Raw genomic sequence first — 19598 nt, forward strand, 5'->3', positions numbered from 1 at the left:
CTGTGGATAAGCAAGACGTCAACAAGCGTTACTGGAAGAACGTTACCAGAAAAGAAGGCCAAACATTGCATTTGTCAAAGTTATTCCATACTGCTTTGTTACCCCGGACCCTTTTTTAACTTCAACAGCGATCTTTCGTGTTCTTCCACGCCCTGCAAAAAGGCCCTTCTTTCCACAGTGTGGTGGTGGCTAACTCTTTCCAAGAATTTAAGGCCATTTCGCCGTCCCTGTGGTGTCTCAATGAAGAATCATATAGACTTCCATACAGCACGCACAGTGGGCGCCAAGTTACACAAAATCAAAGGTGCACAAGCAAGCACCGTGGCAACTTTCAAAGCCTTAACGCTCCACAAGAAAAGAGTGATTACGTAATTTTCTGGCCAGGGACACAACGCTGTGACACTAGGTATAAATCCTGCGTTATAGGGAACCAATCAAAAAACAGGTGGTGTCATTATTCTACAGCCACTGTTCCTGAGAGTGCTGACAGAGCTAACGGTGTTAACGTTCGGAGGGACCAGAGAGTGGGTATTGTGCTTCTATCAAAATTGATGACGTTAGTGTGCAATCAACATTTACTTCATTATGATATGTTAGAACAAAACAAATTATCTAATTCAACTTGAATCTTATTATCAGTCTATAAAATGTTTTTAATGAAATTCCTAAAAGCTAAGGTGACATCTTAAATGTCCAACAGCACAAAACCCAAATTTATTCAGTTTTACTATCACATATCACAAAGATGAAGAAATAAAATAAATCTACAGAAAGTGTTTGGCAAAATGATTAATGTAATGTCTAATGATTTGTGATTTTAACAGATTTATGGACGTTTATTCTCAATGGACATTAAAGATACTGACACCACCATAAAGAGGGAGTTCAGCCGACTGCAGCAGTGTGTTCATGATGTCTGTGTGTTTGGAATATTGCTGCAATAACTTGGATTCTATTTGGATTTGTTAAGATCCAAAAAATCAATTTGTTTACACCTCTACTATCCACTCTCTTTTCGAAGTAAAGTCCAGTCCTTTGTGTGTGATGCTGCTGTGAAAATGTACGACTGCAGTTAAAAGACATAACAGGGATCTGTGTGGGACAGTGAGAAGAGGACAGGATGAGAGATGCTGGTTTCTTACCCCATACTTGCACTGGCGTGAGGAGGTTCCATACTGGAAGCGACACTGCTCGTCTGCATCGTACACCTGCCCCGGGGCCACTGTTGGGTACAGGAAGTCTCGTTTCAGAGGTTCATTGTCCAGACACGTCCCCCGACCTGAGCTGTCAAAAAAACAAACCTACAATAGGATTGTTTCTTACACAAAGAAACCTTTCTGCACTTGGCTGATGGCAGACTTTGAAACGCCAAGATCAGATGATTAAAGCCTCCCCCCTTGTCTTCTCTTTAAGACCTTGGCCGGTGCTGGTTGACTCATTTAATTTTACCACCAAACTACCGTTGTAGGAAGCTTGTCAGAGATCTTAAATGACATGTAGTTAATGCTGATATCACACATCAACACCTCCTCATCAAAGCCAGTGTTGAGGCTCACGCAGAGACGTTTTACCAGGAGGCAAAGAGGGCCAAGCCGCCTGTATTAAAAGAGTGGTCCTCTCTGATGATATGGCTCCGTGCTCCACTGGTCTCTGTGTCACTGCTTATACTGAGTCCAAAGAAGAGCTAATAAAATAACAGAGCAAGGAAAGGAAGAAGAGAATCTGGAGTGAGCACTAGGTCATATGTCCAGGCCGAGGATTATGTTTAGTCTGTTTTGTCAGATAGAAATATGTGCACTAACAAAGAACTTGAAGCAAAAAAACAAAACAAAACACATGCAGCTGTTTTGTACTCTTAGAAATAACAATACAAGAGTGTCTTTTGTTGGTGTTTACTCTGGGTTGATATGCTGAGCTTGTGGATGCTTTCCTTGCCCCATCTATGAGGGCAGATGCTCATGGAATAAAATTTTCTATTATTCTTTTGACCTTGTGTAAGAAACTAAAATCATACCACAGACAAGCGCCAATAAACAAACAGAGATGCATTTCATTTTGATGCTTGCTTCTCCCTGAGTCAGAGGATTCTCTTAAGGCAAAATACCAGTACGACTATTTACTATTACACTGTGTTCTTTCCAGATGTGGCAGCTGCAACATGCAGAGGAATGCCTCCCATCCCTCGAAAGGAAAAGAGGGCCTGGTGACAATAATGCAGAGCAGGGCTTTGTGATTTAGCAGACTGCAGCTCGGGCCTGGAATACAGCAGAGGAAAGACTGGAACTTAAATGAGCTGTACGTGACGTTCAGAGAATTAATAAAGCAGCAAACAACTATCTGTGGGAAAGATAAAGAGGAGTAATGCCGTCCTGAGCAGAGATGTGTTTTAATATCCAAGCTTCTCTGTTTGTTGTTTTGGTAGCTGATGCCATAACAGGAGAGAGGAAGCCATCACCTGGGAGGAGGAATGTTAGGCTGGTGGATGGGTCACACAACACAAGACTTCCCCCAGGAGGCTGGTGTTTGGGTCATTTAAGGTTCATCCTCACCACGTTTCTTTTCCTAAGGTTAATCACAGTATCTTGCCAAAACCCAAAAATGCCCAACCATGCATCTTTTTATACACATGAATTTGGGGCGACCGCTAGCTCACGTGGTAGAATTGTGTGCCCCATTATAGGCTGAGTCCTCTGCAGTAGCACAGGTTTGATTTTCACCTGCAGCCCTTTGCTGCATACTTAACAAAAAAAAAGAAAGAAATTCTATACATTAATTTTACCTGCCTTAACCTAACCCCTGTAACTTTATGTTAAATACATAACTTCACGTTAAGTATGTGATGTCTTTTGCTGGGCGCAAATTCGTAGGACATCATACGAACCGTTGTGTGTGCATTTTTGTAGGATATTATACGGACTGTTACATGAGGATACATTGAGTTCTGTCAGCACTGTTGCCATTGTTAGAACTGTTCATACTGTTAGCATTTTTACTTCCTAGCCGCCGGCTAAGCCACCTCCATGTTGAGAACGGTGTGGAGACAATCTTGGCTGAGACTATGAATCAAAAACCCCTTCTGCACTGCCTGTGCAAGTCGGGAATGTTACGCCGTTATTCCGCCATTCTCTTTAAAAGGTACGAACACAGAATGAGGGGACAGAGCTGTCTCGTCTTTAAGCCAGCTGCGGAGGTAATAACAGCACCAAATCAACGTTTGTGAGCCAGCAGGACTGGATAGGTATGATGTTTCGACGACATGTTATGCGAGTGACCCGCTACCGGGAGATTTAAAAAGCAGCAGGCAGCAGTTAGCAGCTAACTCAAAGAAGAAGAACAGAAACTGAAAACATTCGTTGGGAGACAATAGTCCAGGAACTCCTTACCCTCCAAGCCGCCATATAACAGGAACGGTAAATGATTGTTATTGCTATGTCATACCATTGTTATTCTTTATCAAACACTGCTGACGCTAAAGTTATTTACTTTACACTAGAGGCTGACACTGTTGTGTTACTTGTCACGCCTCTTTTGCCTCCAGAACGCCCGTATGCTGTGTAACATTATACATTTGGGCGCCATTTTGTTGGCACTGTTCGGTATGTATAAAAAATCCAAGGCAGCCAATGAAAGGTCTTTGTCGCAGCAGTATTTCGGGATCTCCGTGTAAAAAGGGCTATGGATATGCTCTGAATGAAACATTAAATGACTCATTCACACAAACTACAAAAACACACATTTTTTAATTCCCTCAGGTTATACGTAGACAGCCAGCCAGTTTTTTAGGTTTACATCCAAAAGTTTCTAGACACTCTTGCACTCTGACTAATTGGACTCCAGGGGGTACCTCTGCTGTTGCCAGAGTTCATGGAAGGATTTTGGTTTTTTTGCTAATTTGAAGAAATTCAAATTAGCAAAAAAACCACAATCCTTCCATGAACATTTTTTTTCATTATAATGAACAAATAGTCCCCACAGAAATTGTTGATAATGTGTTCTGTGGGTTATTTGGGGTAATTGGGATAGTTGATAAATGCATTTTTTATGACTGTGAGAACCACAAACAAACATCCAGTCACCTCCACTGTCCCGGTGAGAGGGTTACGGGTGGATATTTTAAAAACTGAGCAAATTGAACCAGTGTGCTTGGCTGGACAAACCACGAAAGATATGAGTTCATTATTTGGTTAAGCTATACTTTAATGAAACTACCCAGGCTATACTGAGAAGACAAATGTCTGCCTCTTATCAAACTTCACTCTACCTCAGGACTGTGTTGCACCAACTATTCCTATCGAAGTTCTTACTAACTAGTAGCTTGTTGCAAACTATTAGTTTACTAAATAAGCTTGTTCTTCTACAAGAATAGTATCACATTTTGGCAAATACTCTTGCACGCTTTCTTGACAACAGTTAGATAAGAAGTTATTATGTCTGCATGTTGAACATGATGCTACAACCAGCAGCCAGTTTGCTTAAGACTAGTTGACATCACACGATTTTCACCGCGATTTTGACGTCGCAGAGGATCTTGAGAGCCACCTTGGGTCGGAGGTGAGTCGGCAGATAGTCTGCCACAACGAGTCCTCATGTGTGAACAAGCCTACGAGCAAGTCGCCCCCTCGTCTGTGACTGGGACTGGATATCTGGCATGCTAGAAAACTGGAGAAGTCTGACACAACCGACAAAGAGCATCAGCCAATGAGAGGCGGGATACGTCCCACGTCAGCACGCAGGAGGACGGAAGAAATGTGAGGAGGACAAGCCGCAGGGTTGCCAGGTCCGCTTATTAGCCGCGACTTTGGGCTTGTTTTTTTGTAAAGTCGCTTACAAATATTGGTAGTCGCAGGTTGCGGACATTGGGAGGTAGCTCGGAGTAGAGCCGCTGCTCTTTCGCGTCTAAAGGGGTCAGTTGAGGTGGCTGGTGCATTTGATCAGGATCCTCCTGGGCGCCTCCCGCTGGAGGTGTTCCGGGCACATCCCCCTGGTAGGAGGCCCCGGGGCAGACCCAGAACAAGCTGAAGGCATTACATATCTCGTCTAGCCTGGGAACACCTTGAGGTCCCCCAGGAGGAGCTGGAAAGTGTTGCCGGGGAGAGGGATGTCTGGGGTGCTTTGCTTGGCCTGCTGCCCCCGCGACCCGGCCCTGGATAAGTGGATGAAAATGGATGGATGGATGGATGGATGGATGGATGGATGGATGGGTTGCAGTTTTTGGGCTTGTTTCTGAAGTGGAGTTGCTTATTTGGGCTTGCTCTCTAAACGTCGTCTTCCTCTACATATATATCCGTCGCTTCTTTTGGGCTTGTTTCCATAGCCCTGGTTGCTTGTTTCTCTCCCAAGATCTGGCAACACTGACAAGACGGCAAGCAACAACAACAATGGCGGCGTCCACAGGATCACGGGGAGCGTGTTGTGTTTGGACCCAGGCCCTGGAGGCAGATCTGATTCAACACTGGGAAGAATATCCATGCCTTTACGATGTGTCGTCTCCAAGTTAAAAAACGGAGTTTGGTGACGTCACCGCGTTACTCGGGGGTCTGTCAGCGAGGGCTCTGTGGAGAAATATTGTGGTGTGCACACACAGGTCGTAACGCAGTTGGCGAGACTCCTGATGACAGAAACACATGTTGGCAGGTATGAACACTCAAAAGATTACGACAGTCTCCGCGACGCATTTTGCAGGGTGAAAATCGTGTAATGTGTGCTAGCCTTTAGCTTAGCATAAAGATTGGGAACAGGGGGAATTGCTAATCTGTCTCTGCACAAAGGCAACAAAATACCCCTACCAGGATGTCTAAAGCTCCTTTAGTAACCCAGCATATGTAAGAACTACCTCGTTTGTTCTTATAGGAGTACTTCATCCATAAAATGATTATTTGTTTATCAAATACTCACCTTATGTAACGTTTAATTAGTGAAGAACATTTTTGTTTATCTCGCATGCCTCCACAGTGAATGGAGATTCCAAAAACGGGAAAAGTTTCAGCCACAGGAGATCACATTTAACAGCAAAACTATATCAAAAGATCTATTTACAAACTCAAACAACTCCTTGTGTATAATCCAAGTCTCATGTATCCAGTCATATGCTCAGTACATCCCAAACACTTGCTATTTAAAACTAAACAAAAAGGGAAACTTGTCTGTGCTCTCTTCATAGCCAGACTCCATTGACAAAAACAATAATTTAACCTCTCTTAATACAGGAGCTGCTGGTGTACTGCTGCCTTGATCAGTTAGTTTGTTTGTGTCACTGTTTGACTTGGCTGAATCTGAACTAACCCTTTAAAACACCAAAGTCACACAATAAGACAAACAAACTCACTGTTGGAGGCAGCAGTAGACCAGCAGCTCCTGTGTTTAGAGAGGTAAAATTACTGTTTTTGTCAATGGAGTCTGGCTTTGAAGCAGTAATAGATAAGTTTCACTTTTTGTTCAGTGAAAATGCATGTGTTCGGGAAGTGCTGCGCATTTGACTGGATAAATGAGATTTTAATTATACTGGATGAGGTGTGTGAGAGTTTATAAACAGATGTTTTGGTATAGTTTTGCTGTTGTTAAACATGGACCCCTATGACTTTAATTCATCAAGAGTTTTCTCGGTTTTTGGATTCTTCGTTCACTGTGGAGGCATGTGAGATAAACAAACGTTTCTTCATAAATTCAACATAACACAGGATGAATAATTGATGGTTGACAAATGGTCATTTGGAGGAAGAAGTGTTCCTTTAATCTATTTTCTAATTTAGATACACACATAAACTTGAACCTAATCGAACTGCGTCTCATCGATGCACAACTTAAAAGTTAATTTTTAATTTTAAAGATCTTGTTTTCAAGGCATCTAGAACACGCTGTTCATCCCTGGGTGGTAAATATGAAAATGTATTTTAAGTAGAACACAAATGTTCCAGATTCTTCCTTCCTCTCTTCATCCCCTGTTCTCAGTTACTGAATGGAATAATCCCATTTCTTGGCTCTTGTTCCTCGGAGGACCCTCTCATCCTGACAGTCTCTGAGGACTCCCTGTGCACTGAGGGCAAGCCTCTCTATTTATTGGTTTGGAGGGAGACAAAATAGTCAAAGTTTAAACATAGAGGCTTATTATTTGACATTGTCGCAAAGGCTTCCTGTCCGCTGGATTCAGCCAAATTCATTATGCTGAGCGGAAATATCCTCTAATAAGCGAGAACATCAGCGATCTCTGAACTCTGACACCAGCCGATATTAACCGTGCTGATTGTATCCAACCGGCAGCATGATTAAATCAGACTAACCTAACAATTATCGTAAGTCACAGATTATATGTGGTCTCAGAGAGTTTAATAAACCCCAAACAGCCTGCCTTTTAACATTTATAACAAACTGGCATGCAGAGTTGGGAGAATAAACTATGACTGAACTGTGAGTGCATTCATAAACCATTCCTAAAAATCCCAAACAAAGCACCACATATTGCTCCAGCAAGACGGTGAATCTAGGCCAACACCACAGCCAAAGTTGTTTACTTGGCTCGGAGATGCATGTGCGATATCCAAAACTCTGATTGAGGGAGAGAAAGGGAGGATAATTGGAGTTTACAGACAGAAAACCTTTTGTAAGAAACATAAAAGCTAAAGGCAATAAAACCAAATGAGAAGAAAAAACTCAAGAACAAACAGGGGTATAATATAGGCTGAACTGAAGTTGATTCTGCTTGGAAAAGAAGCAAAACAACTTTGTCTCTTTTTTTGTCGGAGCACAGTTTTGGTCATCCTCAGAGACTCGAGCCAGAGCCGGACAGGAACCCGACGGAGCAGCACAGAAGCGGCTCTTTGTGTCCTAGTTGGAAGCTGGCACATAATACTGTCATCTCTGTCACAAGTGCTGTTCACTAACCCTCCTCTAACAGCTTTCAGCCGGAAACATCATCTGACAACCACGGCGGCTATTATCGGCTTTCTTGGAGGGCCTCACTAGCTAAACATGAATACACAAACAGACACACACACACACAGGCACACCGCAGACTTGCAGCGCATCCAACCGATACAACCACAAGGTTGTATATTAGGATTTGCAGTGCTCAGGTCTCAGTGATGAGCAATTAAAGCTGAACTGTACGGAGAAAATCGTTGTGAGAAGCACTTAAAAATTAAGATATTTGCAATCCTCTCCGGTAAGCTTAAATAAATTGGCTCTATTATCCAGAGTGCAATAAAATATAACACTTTGAATGTGTTCTTTATGTTTCTGTTGCACAAACCTGACATTTTCCTATAAACTCAAACCAGATCAGTACTAACGTGCAAACTATTAAGGACAGCAGGGGCAATCAGCATAGAGGTCTACACTGAAAGACCCTGACTCAAACTCCCTTAATTAGCCTGTTAAACTGAAGTGTCCCTCAGAAAGACTCAGATAGGAATCAGCTAAAAGGTGAAGCTGACCTCTCACCTCCTGTGTGAGGCAGATAACAGTCCCTGTCTGAATCTGTTTCCACTTCTCTCCAAGTCCACTGCAATCAGGGAACTAGGGCTGCCCCCTGAAGATTTGAATCATCAGTCAGAGACCCCTAAGTCGTCTGAGATTCTTTTTGTCAGTGTGCAATGTACTTCTGGGGGCGTTTTTGTCCCAGGATTTAGCTGCAGAGTGAGCACTCCTCACTTTCCCCGGTACAGGCAGCTGCAAACTCAGACCCAGGATGAGTCTGATACCCCTTTTCCACCCACATTTGCGTTTGTATGCGGGTCATTTAAACGTAGGAAATCCCACTTAAAATAGGTAATCAACTCCTTTTCCATTGCCAGCAGACCAGCATTAACTTTTCTTTTTTTTGCCATTTGGAGGCAGAGCAACACACAACAATACAAACACAACACTGACATTCTATCATCTTAAAAATTGATATGAAAAATTTGCTGATGAAAGTTTAATGTTCTGTCTTTTTGCTCTGTTTTTGGTCTCAACCACCTCCTGAGGGAAGTATCTGTTTCGTTAGCTGCTAAAAGCTCCACTGTGGTTACCAGCTGGTCTATAACTGCGTCTGTTGTTTGGTGCCGATTTATCAGTGTTGTCACATTAAACCGCTGACCGCTGCCGCTGGAATTAAGGTTGCTGTGTGCGTTGAGAGTCAAACACAACAGTCAAGTTGAAAAACCAAAAAGAATGAGCTAAAAACGAAAACGTCTGTAGATGTGACCAGAACAGAAGAAGAGTCAGGGGATGATTCTCTGTGGGGTTGTCACTAGCAGCGACCTCTTTCACATTATACAGTCATTTCATCCATTGTTAATATGAAATTATTGATTAGAGCAGCCTCACAGCACCATGACTCACACAGAGCTGTATCTGGCATTTCTGTTTCTATTGCACTATTTATCGGCATGCCCTGCAGACTCATCTTTGCAGGATTTAACAGTCATCCTATCTTGCAAGTTTTTGCCTGTTTGTAACATCAAATATAAACAATGAGAGGACCTTCATGTTCCTGCAAATGTTGCAAAGACGAGGAATCCTTGACCTCATTCTGTGATGGTCTAAGAAGAATGGCTTGGTTTCTCGTCTGCGAGAACAATCCTGACCACTTTCTGATTGTTATTCCTACACAATGAGGCAGTTTCCCAACAGTGGCACAGCCCACCCAGAGCTTAGTCTGTCTGTCTGTGGAGAAATGTCAGGCCTCAATCCACAGCTACCAAACAGTCCCAGAGTGTAACCTATCAGATATTCAGTTTGAGACAACACACACTCTGTTTAAAGGGGAACTCCACCAGTTTTACACATCAAAGTCTGTTTATAGGTCTTTGGAAGTATCACTGCATATCTGAAAAGTTGTATAAAACCTTGTGTGTCTCCAGAGGGAGCTGCACAAAGTCTGATAAACCGCCACAAGTGATGTCACTCGAGTGGGTTAAAGACTACAAGTTTAAAAGTTTTAAAAAAAAACTGGAGTGTGTGGCGTTAGAAGGAAGTAAGCTAACAAAACCTCATCTCTGCTTGAGGCTACATTAGCCGCTACTAGCATAACACACCCAAATCTGTGAGCAAATTATCTGCAGCTGAGTTGCATTGTGGGTAATGTAGGCGCCAGGTTTTGTCGAGGAAGACATGGAATGAAAAGACAATATTTTGGGTACTACTGTGTTCATTTTGACCCTTTTTTAAATGGACTGCAGCCATGTAGCTCTGTCTTCATCTCTCTGAATGATTATGCGATATGCATTTTCTGCCATGTTAGAGCCTGTTCACATCTGGTATTAATGTGCGCTTTGGTGATCCCATAGATTTATAATAATACCAAGCTACCAGATGCCAAGATGGCGTCTATTCATTCCCATGAAAGTACTCGTCTGACACATGTGCTAAAAAAAGGTATAGCTTTCAGGTTTCCCTTCATGATATGCGGCCCACTGAATATGTACAGTAGGGATTCTCCCGCTGGCTCCATCCACAAGTTCCTGCTCGTCTTGTAGACTTCACGTTGTGATGACGTCACAGATTTTAAACCCTTATCTCAGCTTGAGTAAAGTTTTACAAATATAAAACCACAATGGATCAAAATTCATGACAGAAAGAGTCATAAATGACCTTGTCTGCAGGTGTTGGTGTCCTATCAACAGGTTTACAGACATCTTTTCTAAAAATGGTGGCCTATCGTTGGCCGCAGGGAATTTCTTCTCTGCAATACCACAAGTGGACACTGGGATAAACTGGCTGCAAGGCTGAGCAGCCTGTGTCTATCATGCGTCTCCACCTGACCATGGGTGTTTGGATTTTGTTACTGCCTATGTCACTTACGCTAGAAGGTCTACGGACCCCATGCACACCCTAGCATGCTCACTAGTCACGTTAGCGGTTGTGTCGGTACAGCAGAATCAAACATGTCTCCTTCCTCAGGGCAAAAGATGGATGATCAGGCAACACTTTGTTCAACTCGTCGTAAAATGGGCAAGTTAGAGAGCATTTCACCAAAACAACCACCACGTCCTGTACTGATAACAAAGTCATTGTCAGGGACGTGTCAGGACGCATAAGCAACACAAAAGAAACGTGGTTAAATGTGTCCCAGATCACCTCAGCAAGTGGTTTGAATGATTGGATCACAGTGTGTCTTGGTGTTCATTTTACACTTATATTAAGCGCTGTCCACTTGTGATCAGATCACCTAGGACATATGTTAATACCAGCTACTAACAGGCTCTTAGTACAAGATTGTCTCTGAAATGGTGCTGAAACGTGTGTGTGTAGGGGGCTTGTTTTCCTTTCAAAACTCTGTCTTACACGTATTAGTGTAGATGTGGCCTGAGTCGGCTCAATGAACTTGTGTAATGTTTTTTACCATGCCAGGCTGGCATTACTCAGCCAGCATTGCCTCAACTCTGCCAAATGTCACTGCTTTACTCCTCAGTTTATTTGTGCACTTTCTCTTCTTTGACCTATCCACAAAGCAGTGGAGCAGCGGTTGGAGGCAGCTGGCCTACACATCACCACCGAGGACCACAGGAGCTCTAACATCACCCGCCTTGTGGTGCGAGGATGCAAGGGTGGAAGGCACCCGGTTATCATACACAGCCACAAGGAGGTCTGGCAGGAGTCGTGGTGATGAAATGGATGTGAATAAGTGGGGAAGGACTTGTATACAAGTCAGCCTAGCGGGTCACCACAAGGGCCAGCGGGTTGTAAAGAGAGGAGGCTGCAAGCGAGCTGGAAAACAGGCACGCACCTTTTTCTCTACTGCACACACACACACACACACACGCACACACTTTGCCACAGGGAGCAACCATCATCCACTTACTCGAGAAAGCTGGTGATGTAGTCTTTGCTGCAGGCAGACCAGGAGAAAGGGTTGGTGTTGGCTGTTATATGAGCAGCCATCAGCTTGGCTGTCTCGTGGCCTTTGGTGCCGCAGGAATTCCCGATCCCATCGTGGTTCATCCCAAAACTGAAACACACAAAATAAAACTGGAATTAAGTTCAGCTGGGTACGATGATCATCAGTAACCGCTGCTCTAAAAGTGACCCCTCTCAGTCCAGATGGGATGAGAGTGGACGGTCCAGGTTTCTGGCTGGAGGATGTCTCCCTCAGCGGCCCTGGCTGTAAAGATCCAGCTCTGCGGCTCTGAAACAGCTGTGAGGAGGGGAGCCAGAAGTCAAGGGTCAAACCCTGTCTGGAGCTCAACAGGAATGAAAAAAAGTTCTAATCACCACTCTGATGCTTGGCTGTCAATCACCGGCTGCAGGTCTGAGCAGGCCGGGAAGGAGAGTCACCACCGACTGCAGCTTCAGATCAATCGCTGCAGCGGAGAACACAGAGAGACCCAAAACCCAAACAGCTCCCGACCTTGTGGTCTGTTATGAAAGCTGCTCAAGAATTTATTTTGCACTGAGGGCTGAAAATAAATCATTTTAACAATTCATTAAAAAAAACCCTTATCTGTCTGGATATCATTTGAGGGGAAAATCTCACGTTACAGCAGGATGTCAAAGCTTACTTTTCCTTACAGTCCAGGAGCACAAATCAGGTCTAATGTATATAACAACCCTGACCACATCGCACAGCCTGAACCTGTTTTTCTAAGGCTGGCGTTTATGACATTTTACCCTACTCTGGAAATAAATCAGCCCGCTTGAAACCCCGCTGCAGTGTGTTTTTTTTATACATCCTCTAGAAGCAGAGACTATTTTTACAACTGCCCCACAACAGAAGCAGACACGAGACATAATAAAGGAAATCGCCATCTTGCTGAACTCTCTGGAGAGGGATACGTAGACTAATACATCATCATTATTTTGCTTTATATTCAGGAAGAAAGAGCCAGAGGTATGTGGACACTGACATTTGCATGAGGAAATATGTGGAGATACAGTTCAAGACGTCTGCAGGGGTAAAAAAAAGGCTACATGCAGGTCTGGCAAATTCAAGTAGTAAGTGATGTTTGTTTAAGAGCAGTTATTAGAGCACAGAGTTGTGAGCGTGATAAAAGGTTTTAAAATGATCTGAAGCAAACGAAGGAATCTTATTTGCGAGTGTATCCAAACTGATTGATTAGGGCATTATAATTCTCAAGTCTAAGAGGTGTTTTTCCTGTGTGCGGGAAGGCAGGTTGTCTGCGGCTGACTTGTTTGACAGCTCTGAACCCTCGTAAATTTCAATTGCACAAAAACAAGAAACTAGCTGAATGTGACCAACACACGTGCAACTTTAAGTCGCCCTGCATTCAGAAATGTGTTTTGCTTGCTGTTACTTCACCTGAATGTTTGAACTTCACTGTGCGGAGTGATGTATGTGCAGAGTTTGACACTGGGAAGAAGAATTTATCTGCTGACGGAGGAAAGTTTCTCTGCGCTCACCTTAAATCTGAGTTTAACACGTGTACATACGAGCATGATTTGTGACATTGCAACGAGTTGGGATGTCAGTGTCGGTGCAAATGGAATTTTTTATGAAAGAAACACACGGGACACAGCTTATTGTTCAAAGCAGAGTCTTTTTACGTGTCTTAAAACATGTCTGTGGTGGACCTTCACTAACTTTGCCCCACTGCTGCCACTTGCATCAGAGTGTAATGTCAAATTTTAGAATTTACAGTAGGATCTTGAAGGAATACTTCACTTGCTCACCCTGTGTTATGTTGAATTTATAAAGAAAACACTTTTCTTGCATGCCCGCGTGGTGAATGAATAAACCAAAAACAGAAAAGAATTCTTCATGTATTGAAGTCCTCAGCAAAACTATATCAAAATATCCATTTACTAACTCTTCCACAACTCATGCAGTATAATCAAGTCTCATTTATCCAGTCGTATGCTCAGTACTTCCCAAACAGACAGCCATTTCTGACAAGGAGCTGAACAGGAAGTGGAACTTAATCACGCTCTCTTTAAAGCCAGACTCCACTGACAAAAACAGTAATTTTAGATTGTTGAATACGTGAGCTGCTGGTCTACTGCTGCCTTGATCAGTTAGTTTGTTTGTGTTATTGTTTGACTTTGCTGAAACTGAACTAACCTTTTAAAAGACCAAAGTCACACAATAAGACAAACACAGTAACTGATTGAGGCGGTGATAAACCAGCAGCTTCTTTTTTAGTGAGGTAAAATTACTGTTTTTGTCAATGGAGTCTGGCTTTGAAGAGAGCATAGACACATTTCACTTTTAGTTTAGTTCTGTATTAGAAAGAGCTGTCTGTTTGGGAAGTACTGAGCACATGACTGGATTATACTGCATGAGTTGTGTGAGAGTTTGTTAACGGATGTTTTGGTATAGTTTTACTGTTGTTTACTGAGTTTACTGAAAGTTTTCTCCTTTTTTTTTTTTCTTCATTCACCATGGAGTGGTGCGAGAAAACCAAAGTTTACTTATTACGTAAGTAAACTTTACACAGGGGGAGTAACTGATATACAAATGGTCACTTGGGGGTTGAGGTATTCCTTTATAAGTCTTTAAACTCACTTGTGGCCGATCTCGTGCGCGATGGTGAAAGCAGACCCGAGGCCGATGTCTTCATTGATGCTGCAGCTCCTCTCCGGCTCGCACATTCCAGCCACTGAGGCCAAGCCTAGACACACACACACGAGACAAACACACAAACACAGGGTCAAGACGAAGCATTCTTAGGAGTCATGGTCATAAAATCGGGATTCCACACGTGTGATCTCCTGTTCACCAGGGGGAGTTGGGTTTAGCATCACCGGCTAGACGTCCTTTTTTGCAAACTACAGCGACTGCTGGAAAATGTCTAGACAATGGTTAGATTTATACATTTCAATTCATGTAACAAGGGATCGCCTACAACACGAGCCAAGGAGGGGAATATGAGATCCCTTTCACTATCAACGTACCCCAACAGAAACCTGTCAGAGAATATCGATGTTTTCCTCATTTTAAAGGTAGGAGAACGAGGGGAGAGAAAGGGAGAGGAGGAGAGGGTGTTAAAAGTTGAAACCGCTCCACAATCCAGGTGTCGCCGGTCCTTTTTTCCTAAAGCCTGACAGGTCAGATAGGGAGACAGGAGGCAATTCTTCACAGATTACATCTACAGGTGACTGGAGAGTGGATCCTATGACAGCGCAAAGCAGGTGTGTGTGCGTCTGTTGGGGATGTGCATTACTGTGCGTGAAGGAATGACGATTTTAATTGTGTTGTTTAAAATGTTTTCAGGTTGAGGTAAAAGGACACACTATAAAAATCTTCAAAGAACTTATGTATATAACCATGCAGGCAGTTTTGATTTCATATGATCAGGTTTTGAGATATTCAACAGCAACACTTCTTCCCGAACAGTGTCCCTCATATTCTGAATAATCTCCAGACTTTACTGGTCAAGGATCCATCCAAATTTTAACAGAATCTATGGAAAATCTGCACAATAAAATACAAATGATTGCGTGTTTTCATCCACTACTGTTAGGTGAGTATTAGGGGTGGACGCTCTGGTGCTAATCTTCCCGATCTGTGCAGAAGAAGAGGACAGGAGATGACATTAAGAGAGCTCCAGTCAGACTTTCAACAACAAAGATGATGCAGAAAACAAGACTGAATGTGGCATTTTGAGGAAGGTTACGGTCTCCTCATCGCTCTGCACAGATCTGATATTTCTTCTTCTTCTTTTATCGATACACCAACATTTTTTTCCACATTTCTAGCATCTCCACTCAGGTATATTTTACCCAATCGCCAGAATAAATGTTGGCATTGTAGGTTTGCAGACCACAGATATGAAACATTTGTTGAGGCACAAAAACCACTTGGTTATGGTTAAGAAAAAGATTGTGTTTTGGCTTAAAATGCCTGGTTTTGTTGGCACAATCACGACTGGAAATGTCACCAATGTCTCACTAATAAAAACTGTCTTGGTGGCAGAGTCTGGTTCTGGAAATGTCAACAATGTCTCACTAAAAAAACAACTGGCTTTGGTGACACAATCTGGGCTGTAAATGTCACCAATGTCTCACAAAAAACACCAACTGGTTTTGGTGGAACATCTGGGACTGGAAATTTCACCAGTGTCTCACCAAAGAACAGATGGTTTTGATGGCGCAATTTCCACCGGAAATACCACCTCTGCCACGCTAAAAAACAACCAGTTTTGGGGCCACAGTCGGGGCTGGAAATGCCACAAACATCTCACTATAAACAACTGGTTTTGGTGACACACTCACGGCTGAAATGTCACGTATGCTGTTGTTTGTTGGTGTCGTACAGTGCTCTGCAAGGGTCTCGTCAGCTCGTGTACATGTAATCGGAACTATGTCATTTTAGAAATGTTGATATGGTACAAATGAAATGTACAAATGTGTTGATCCATGGTTTGCAGAAACGTACGATGCCAACACTTTCTTGTGGTGCCTGGGCTGATGTTTTATAAACAGGTGGATGGAGCAGATATCTCTTTACCTCTAAAATCAAAACTGTCTGAATTGCTCGATACAACAAGGTATAAGTGAGAAAATGTGCAATTGGAGGACTGACCCTTTAAATTGATGCAAAGAAATTCAGTCTCTCAATTTTGTTTTGCATCTCACAGTCACAGAGTGATAACGACACATCTGCATTTGCACTCGCGAGTAACCGGCGTAGCTCGTGTTTTGATGGTCAGCACTGCTTCAGATTTTCCTGCATAGTTTGCACGAACTCTCGGCCTCCCTGCTAAAAGTGGCGTGGCTTTTGTATCCTCTTTACTAAGAGGCTAAACAAGAATAGACTTGCAAATCAGGAGGCCACTGAAACCATTACTGCGGGGAAAGAGGGAGCCTGAAGGTGAAGAAAGAAGGAGGAGAGGGAGGGAAAGGAAGGCTAGTCTACGATTAGTTTAAGAATGTGTGTGTGAGAGAGAGTAAAGTGAGTGTGTGTGTGTGTGGGTCAGCTCAAACACACACACACACACACACACACACACTGCAAGTTGTTTTCTTAACACCGGGGTGGACTGTGTATTATCTCCAGCCCCGTGATTACACGGCGACCCTAAAGGCCAGCGATCTGACCCGGGAGCATGATCCCCAGGAGGAGGAGGAGGAGAAGAGGAGGGGAGGTGGAGAGGAGAAGAGGAGGAGGGGGGGCTGGGGGTTGAGACAACGAGGAAGCCAAGCAGATGCCAGGGCAATTAAAGCGACCGGGGAATGTGACGAATGTGGTCAATCTGTCAAACCACCCCTGAAGTCACAATATTACCTCCAAGATATACTGTGGTGCCTGCGGGGCCTTTACAAAGATAAGATGGAGAGAGAGAGGGGCTGGGTGGGAAGGAGGCTCGAGGTGGGACGAGGGGTTGAAGAAGAGAGACAGAGAGGTGGAGGAGCTGCTTGCTGTCCCTTCTCCACCCCCAATACCATCACAACCAGCATATCACCCACTCTATCCCCCTCCTGCATACTAACACTCCCTATAATTGTCCTTTTCCCCTTCCATTTTCCTTTCAACTCCTCCTCTTCTTCTCCATCTCCATCTCCTCCTTCTGTCACTACTCTCCTCTTTATCCCTCCTCCCCCCAACTCCAGTCTGCGTCCTCAGCTTCCCAACACACATACCTTTTCCTTTCTCTCTCAACCCCCAGTGGAAGTGTAAACACCTTGGACAAACTGAGTCTAGAGGGACAGAGCGGCTTTATAAACCGGAGGCCGTGCGAGGAGGTGACCACGGCTGTCCAGGTTCAGGGCTCGTGGCCTGTACCGACGGAGGGGGAGTCGCTGACGAGCTATAATAACACAAGTGAAAACATCCTTCTCATTATGTCTCACAGGAGCCGTCTGGTGTTCTTCTGAGAGAGACTGCTAAATAAGGTTTGTCTGAGGACACGTTGAAGGCCCGACGTGAAAATGAAAACCTCTCCAGAGGGACAAAGAGAAGAATGAACTCCGAAACCAGAGCGTCTCATAGTCAACATCAGCAATTTGGCAGGAAAACACATGTTAACATACATAAATCTGCTTTAGTCCACTCACCTAAGGTACCGCAGGGTTTGTTCTTGTAGGTGCAGATGTCATACCTAAAGACGGGGCAGAAAAAACAGAAAGAACACAAACAATTAAATTAACTTTTTTGGTACATGTACTGTATTTTCTTCCACTGGCTCTTTGCCATCCCATTCTTTCCGTGTTTAATCACAGTCTGGCCAGATATAATCTCAACCTTTAGCATAACAATAGCATATAATGAAGCCGTGACAGGATCGGTTCTAGAAAACACCTGGTTCGCTCCTCCATCTATAGCACGAGCCTCGAGGAAAATGCCACTTAGCCAACACGCAGACGTGCACGAGAATAAAGCGAAAGGCTCATGCTGTGTCCCGACTGTTAACCCCCGTAACTCACACACAGGTAATCCAATAGAGCGGAGGCCAACACTCTGAGCCACATCATACATTTCAAATGAATGATCCAATCATTCCTAAAGCTTTTAATCTATTAAAACCAAGGGCACAGCAAATTTAATTTCATTCCCCTCCTCCCCCCCATCGCCTCCCTCACCCTCCCCATAAACTCCTTCTCCCCCCGTTCTCCCTCTCGCTCTCTTTTCCTGCCTCCCAGAGGAGCAGCTCCAAACCAATGAGGTACAATCGTGACCTCGTTTCAGGACGTCTATTTGTTTTGATATATTTCCCTAACTTCCCTCAGTGTTTTTTTTTTTTTTTTTGAACAGGACAGGCCACATTCCAAACACGGCGGTCTCGAAATGCTTTCCGACGCAGAGACTAACAAAGACGCGACAGTGCTGCGGAGGTCACTTAATGATTAATCATTTTAATGAAAAGGTTTGGAGGGTCCTGATGGTGCACCTCTGCAGGAGAGCTACACTGATCAATGATGACGGAGAGTATGTGGGTACGATATGTGCTGCCTGTGAGCCTGTTTATAACAACAGACCGTGAAGGCTGAAGTCTCTGTGATAATATAATTAAACGTGTCAAATAGTCGTAGTATTCACTTGAGTGTTGAGATGAGTTCGGACCTCGGACACATAATAAGAACACATAACAGTGGGCAGATTTCACAGATGTAACATTTCAATACACTGAACAGTCTCACTTTACTGAACAAATCTGGCTGCTCCTCAATTTAAAGAGTTCATACAACTGCGCTCAGACGATGGGAGGACGTCTAGGACGACCGACAGAGGTGACAGCGCAGTACAGCACAGATCTACTGGGAGATCACTCTCTGTTAGAGCTGCAAACTATTGGAACTAAGTACCAAATGAGATAAGTAGAGATGTACCGATACCACTTTTTCCTTCCCGATACCGATTCTTATCCCTGAACCTTAGGTACCTGCCGATACTGAGTACCGATCCGATACCAGTGTGTAAATAAAAATGGATGGGATATGAACTGTAGTATGTCTCAACTCCTAAAACTCTATGTAGAATATTAAGAACTAAATACATAACAGTAGAAATGCCATAAAACTGTTTTTATTATTATTATCCAGTGTTGACACAGATCAAGACACAGGTTAAAGTGCAGCCACACAATTTGGTAAAAAAGACATTTTAAAGGCTACAGTAGAATGCTTTTTAAACTCCACTCCGTTTCCATTTTCTTTGTCTGTAGCGTGTGTATGCGTAATGACGTGAGGCATTACGTGGTATCGGATTGGTCGTAGGCTGTACTCGT

At 43.5% G+C, this 19598-nt stretch overlaps 1 protein-coding gene across 1 annotated transcript in view; it reads right to left on the bottom strand.

Annotated features, from left to right (window-relative positions):
- Window positions 1-19598, bottom strand: part of adamts6 (ADAM metallopeptidase with thrombospondin type 1 motif, 6) — a 106847-nt gene that overhangs the window by 64693 nt on the left and 22556 nt on the right. The window contains exons 8-11 of the mRNA XM_049560051.1: window positions 17929-17972; window positions 14438-14543; window positions 11780-11926; window positions 1143-1284 (exon numbers count right to left, since the gene is read on the bottom strand). Coding sequence (XP_049416008.1) covers window positions 1143-1284; window positions 11780-11926; window positions 14438-14543; window positions 17929-17972 — 439 coding nt within the window. The remainder of the gene's footprint in view (window positions 1-1142; window positions 1285-11779; window positions 11927-14437; window positions 14544-17928; window positions 17973-19598) is intronic.

The sequence above is a fragment of the Epinephelus fuscoguttatus genome, linkage group LG18, assembly GCF_011397635.1.
Source record: "Epinephelus fuscoguttatus linkage group LG18, E.fuscoguttatus.final_Chr_v1".
Taxonomy (NCBI): Eukaryota; Metazoa; Chordata; class Actinopteri; order Perciformes; family Serranidae; genus Epinephelus; species Epinephelus fuscoguttatus.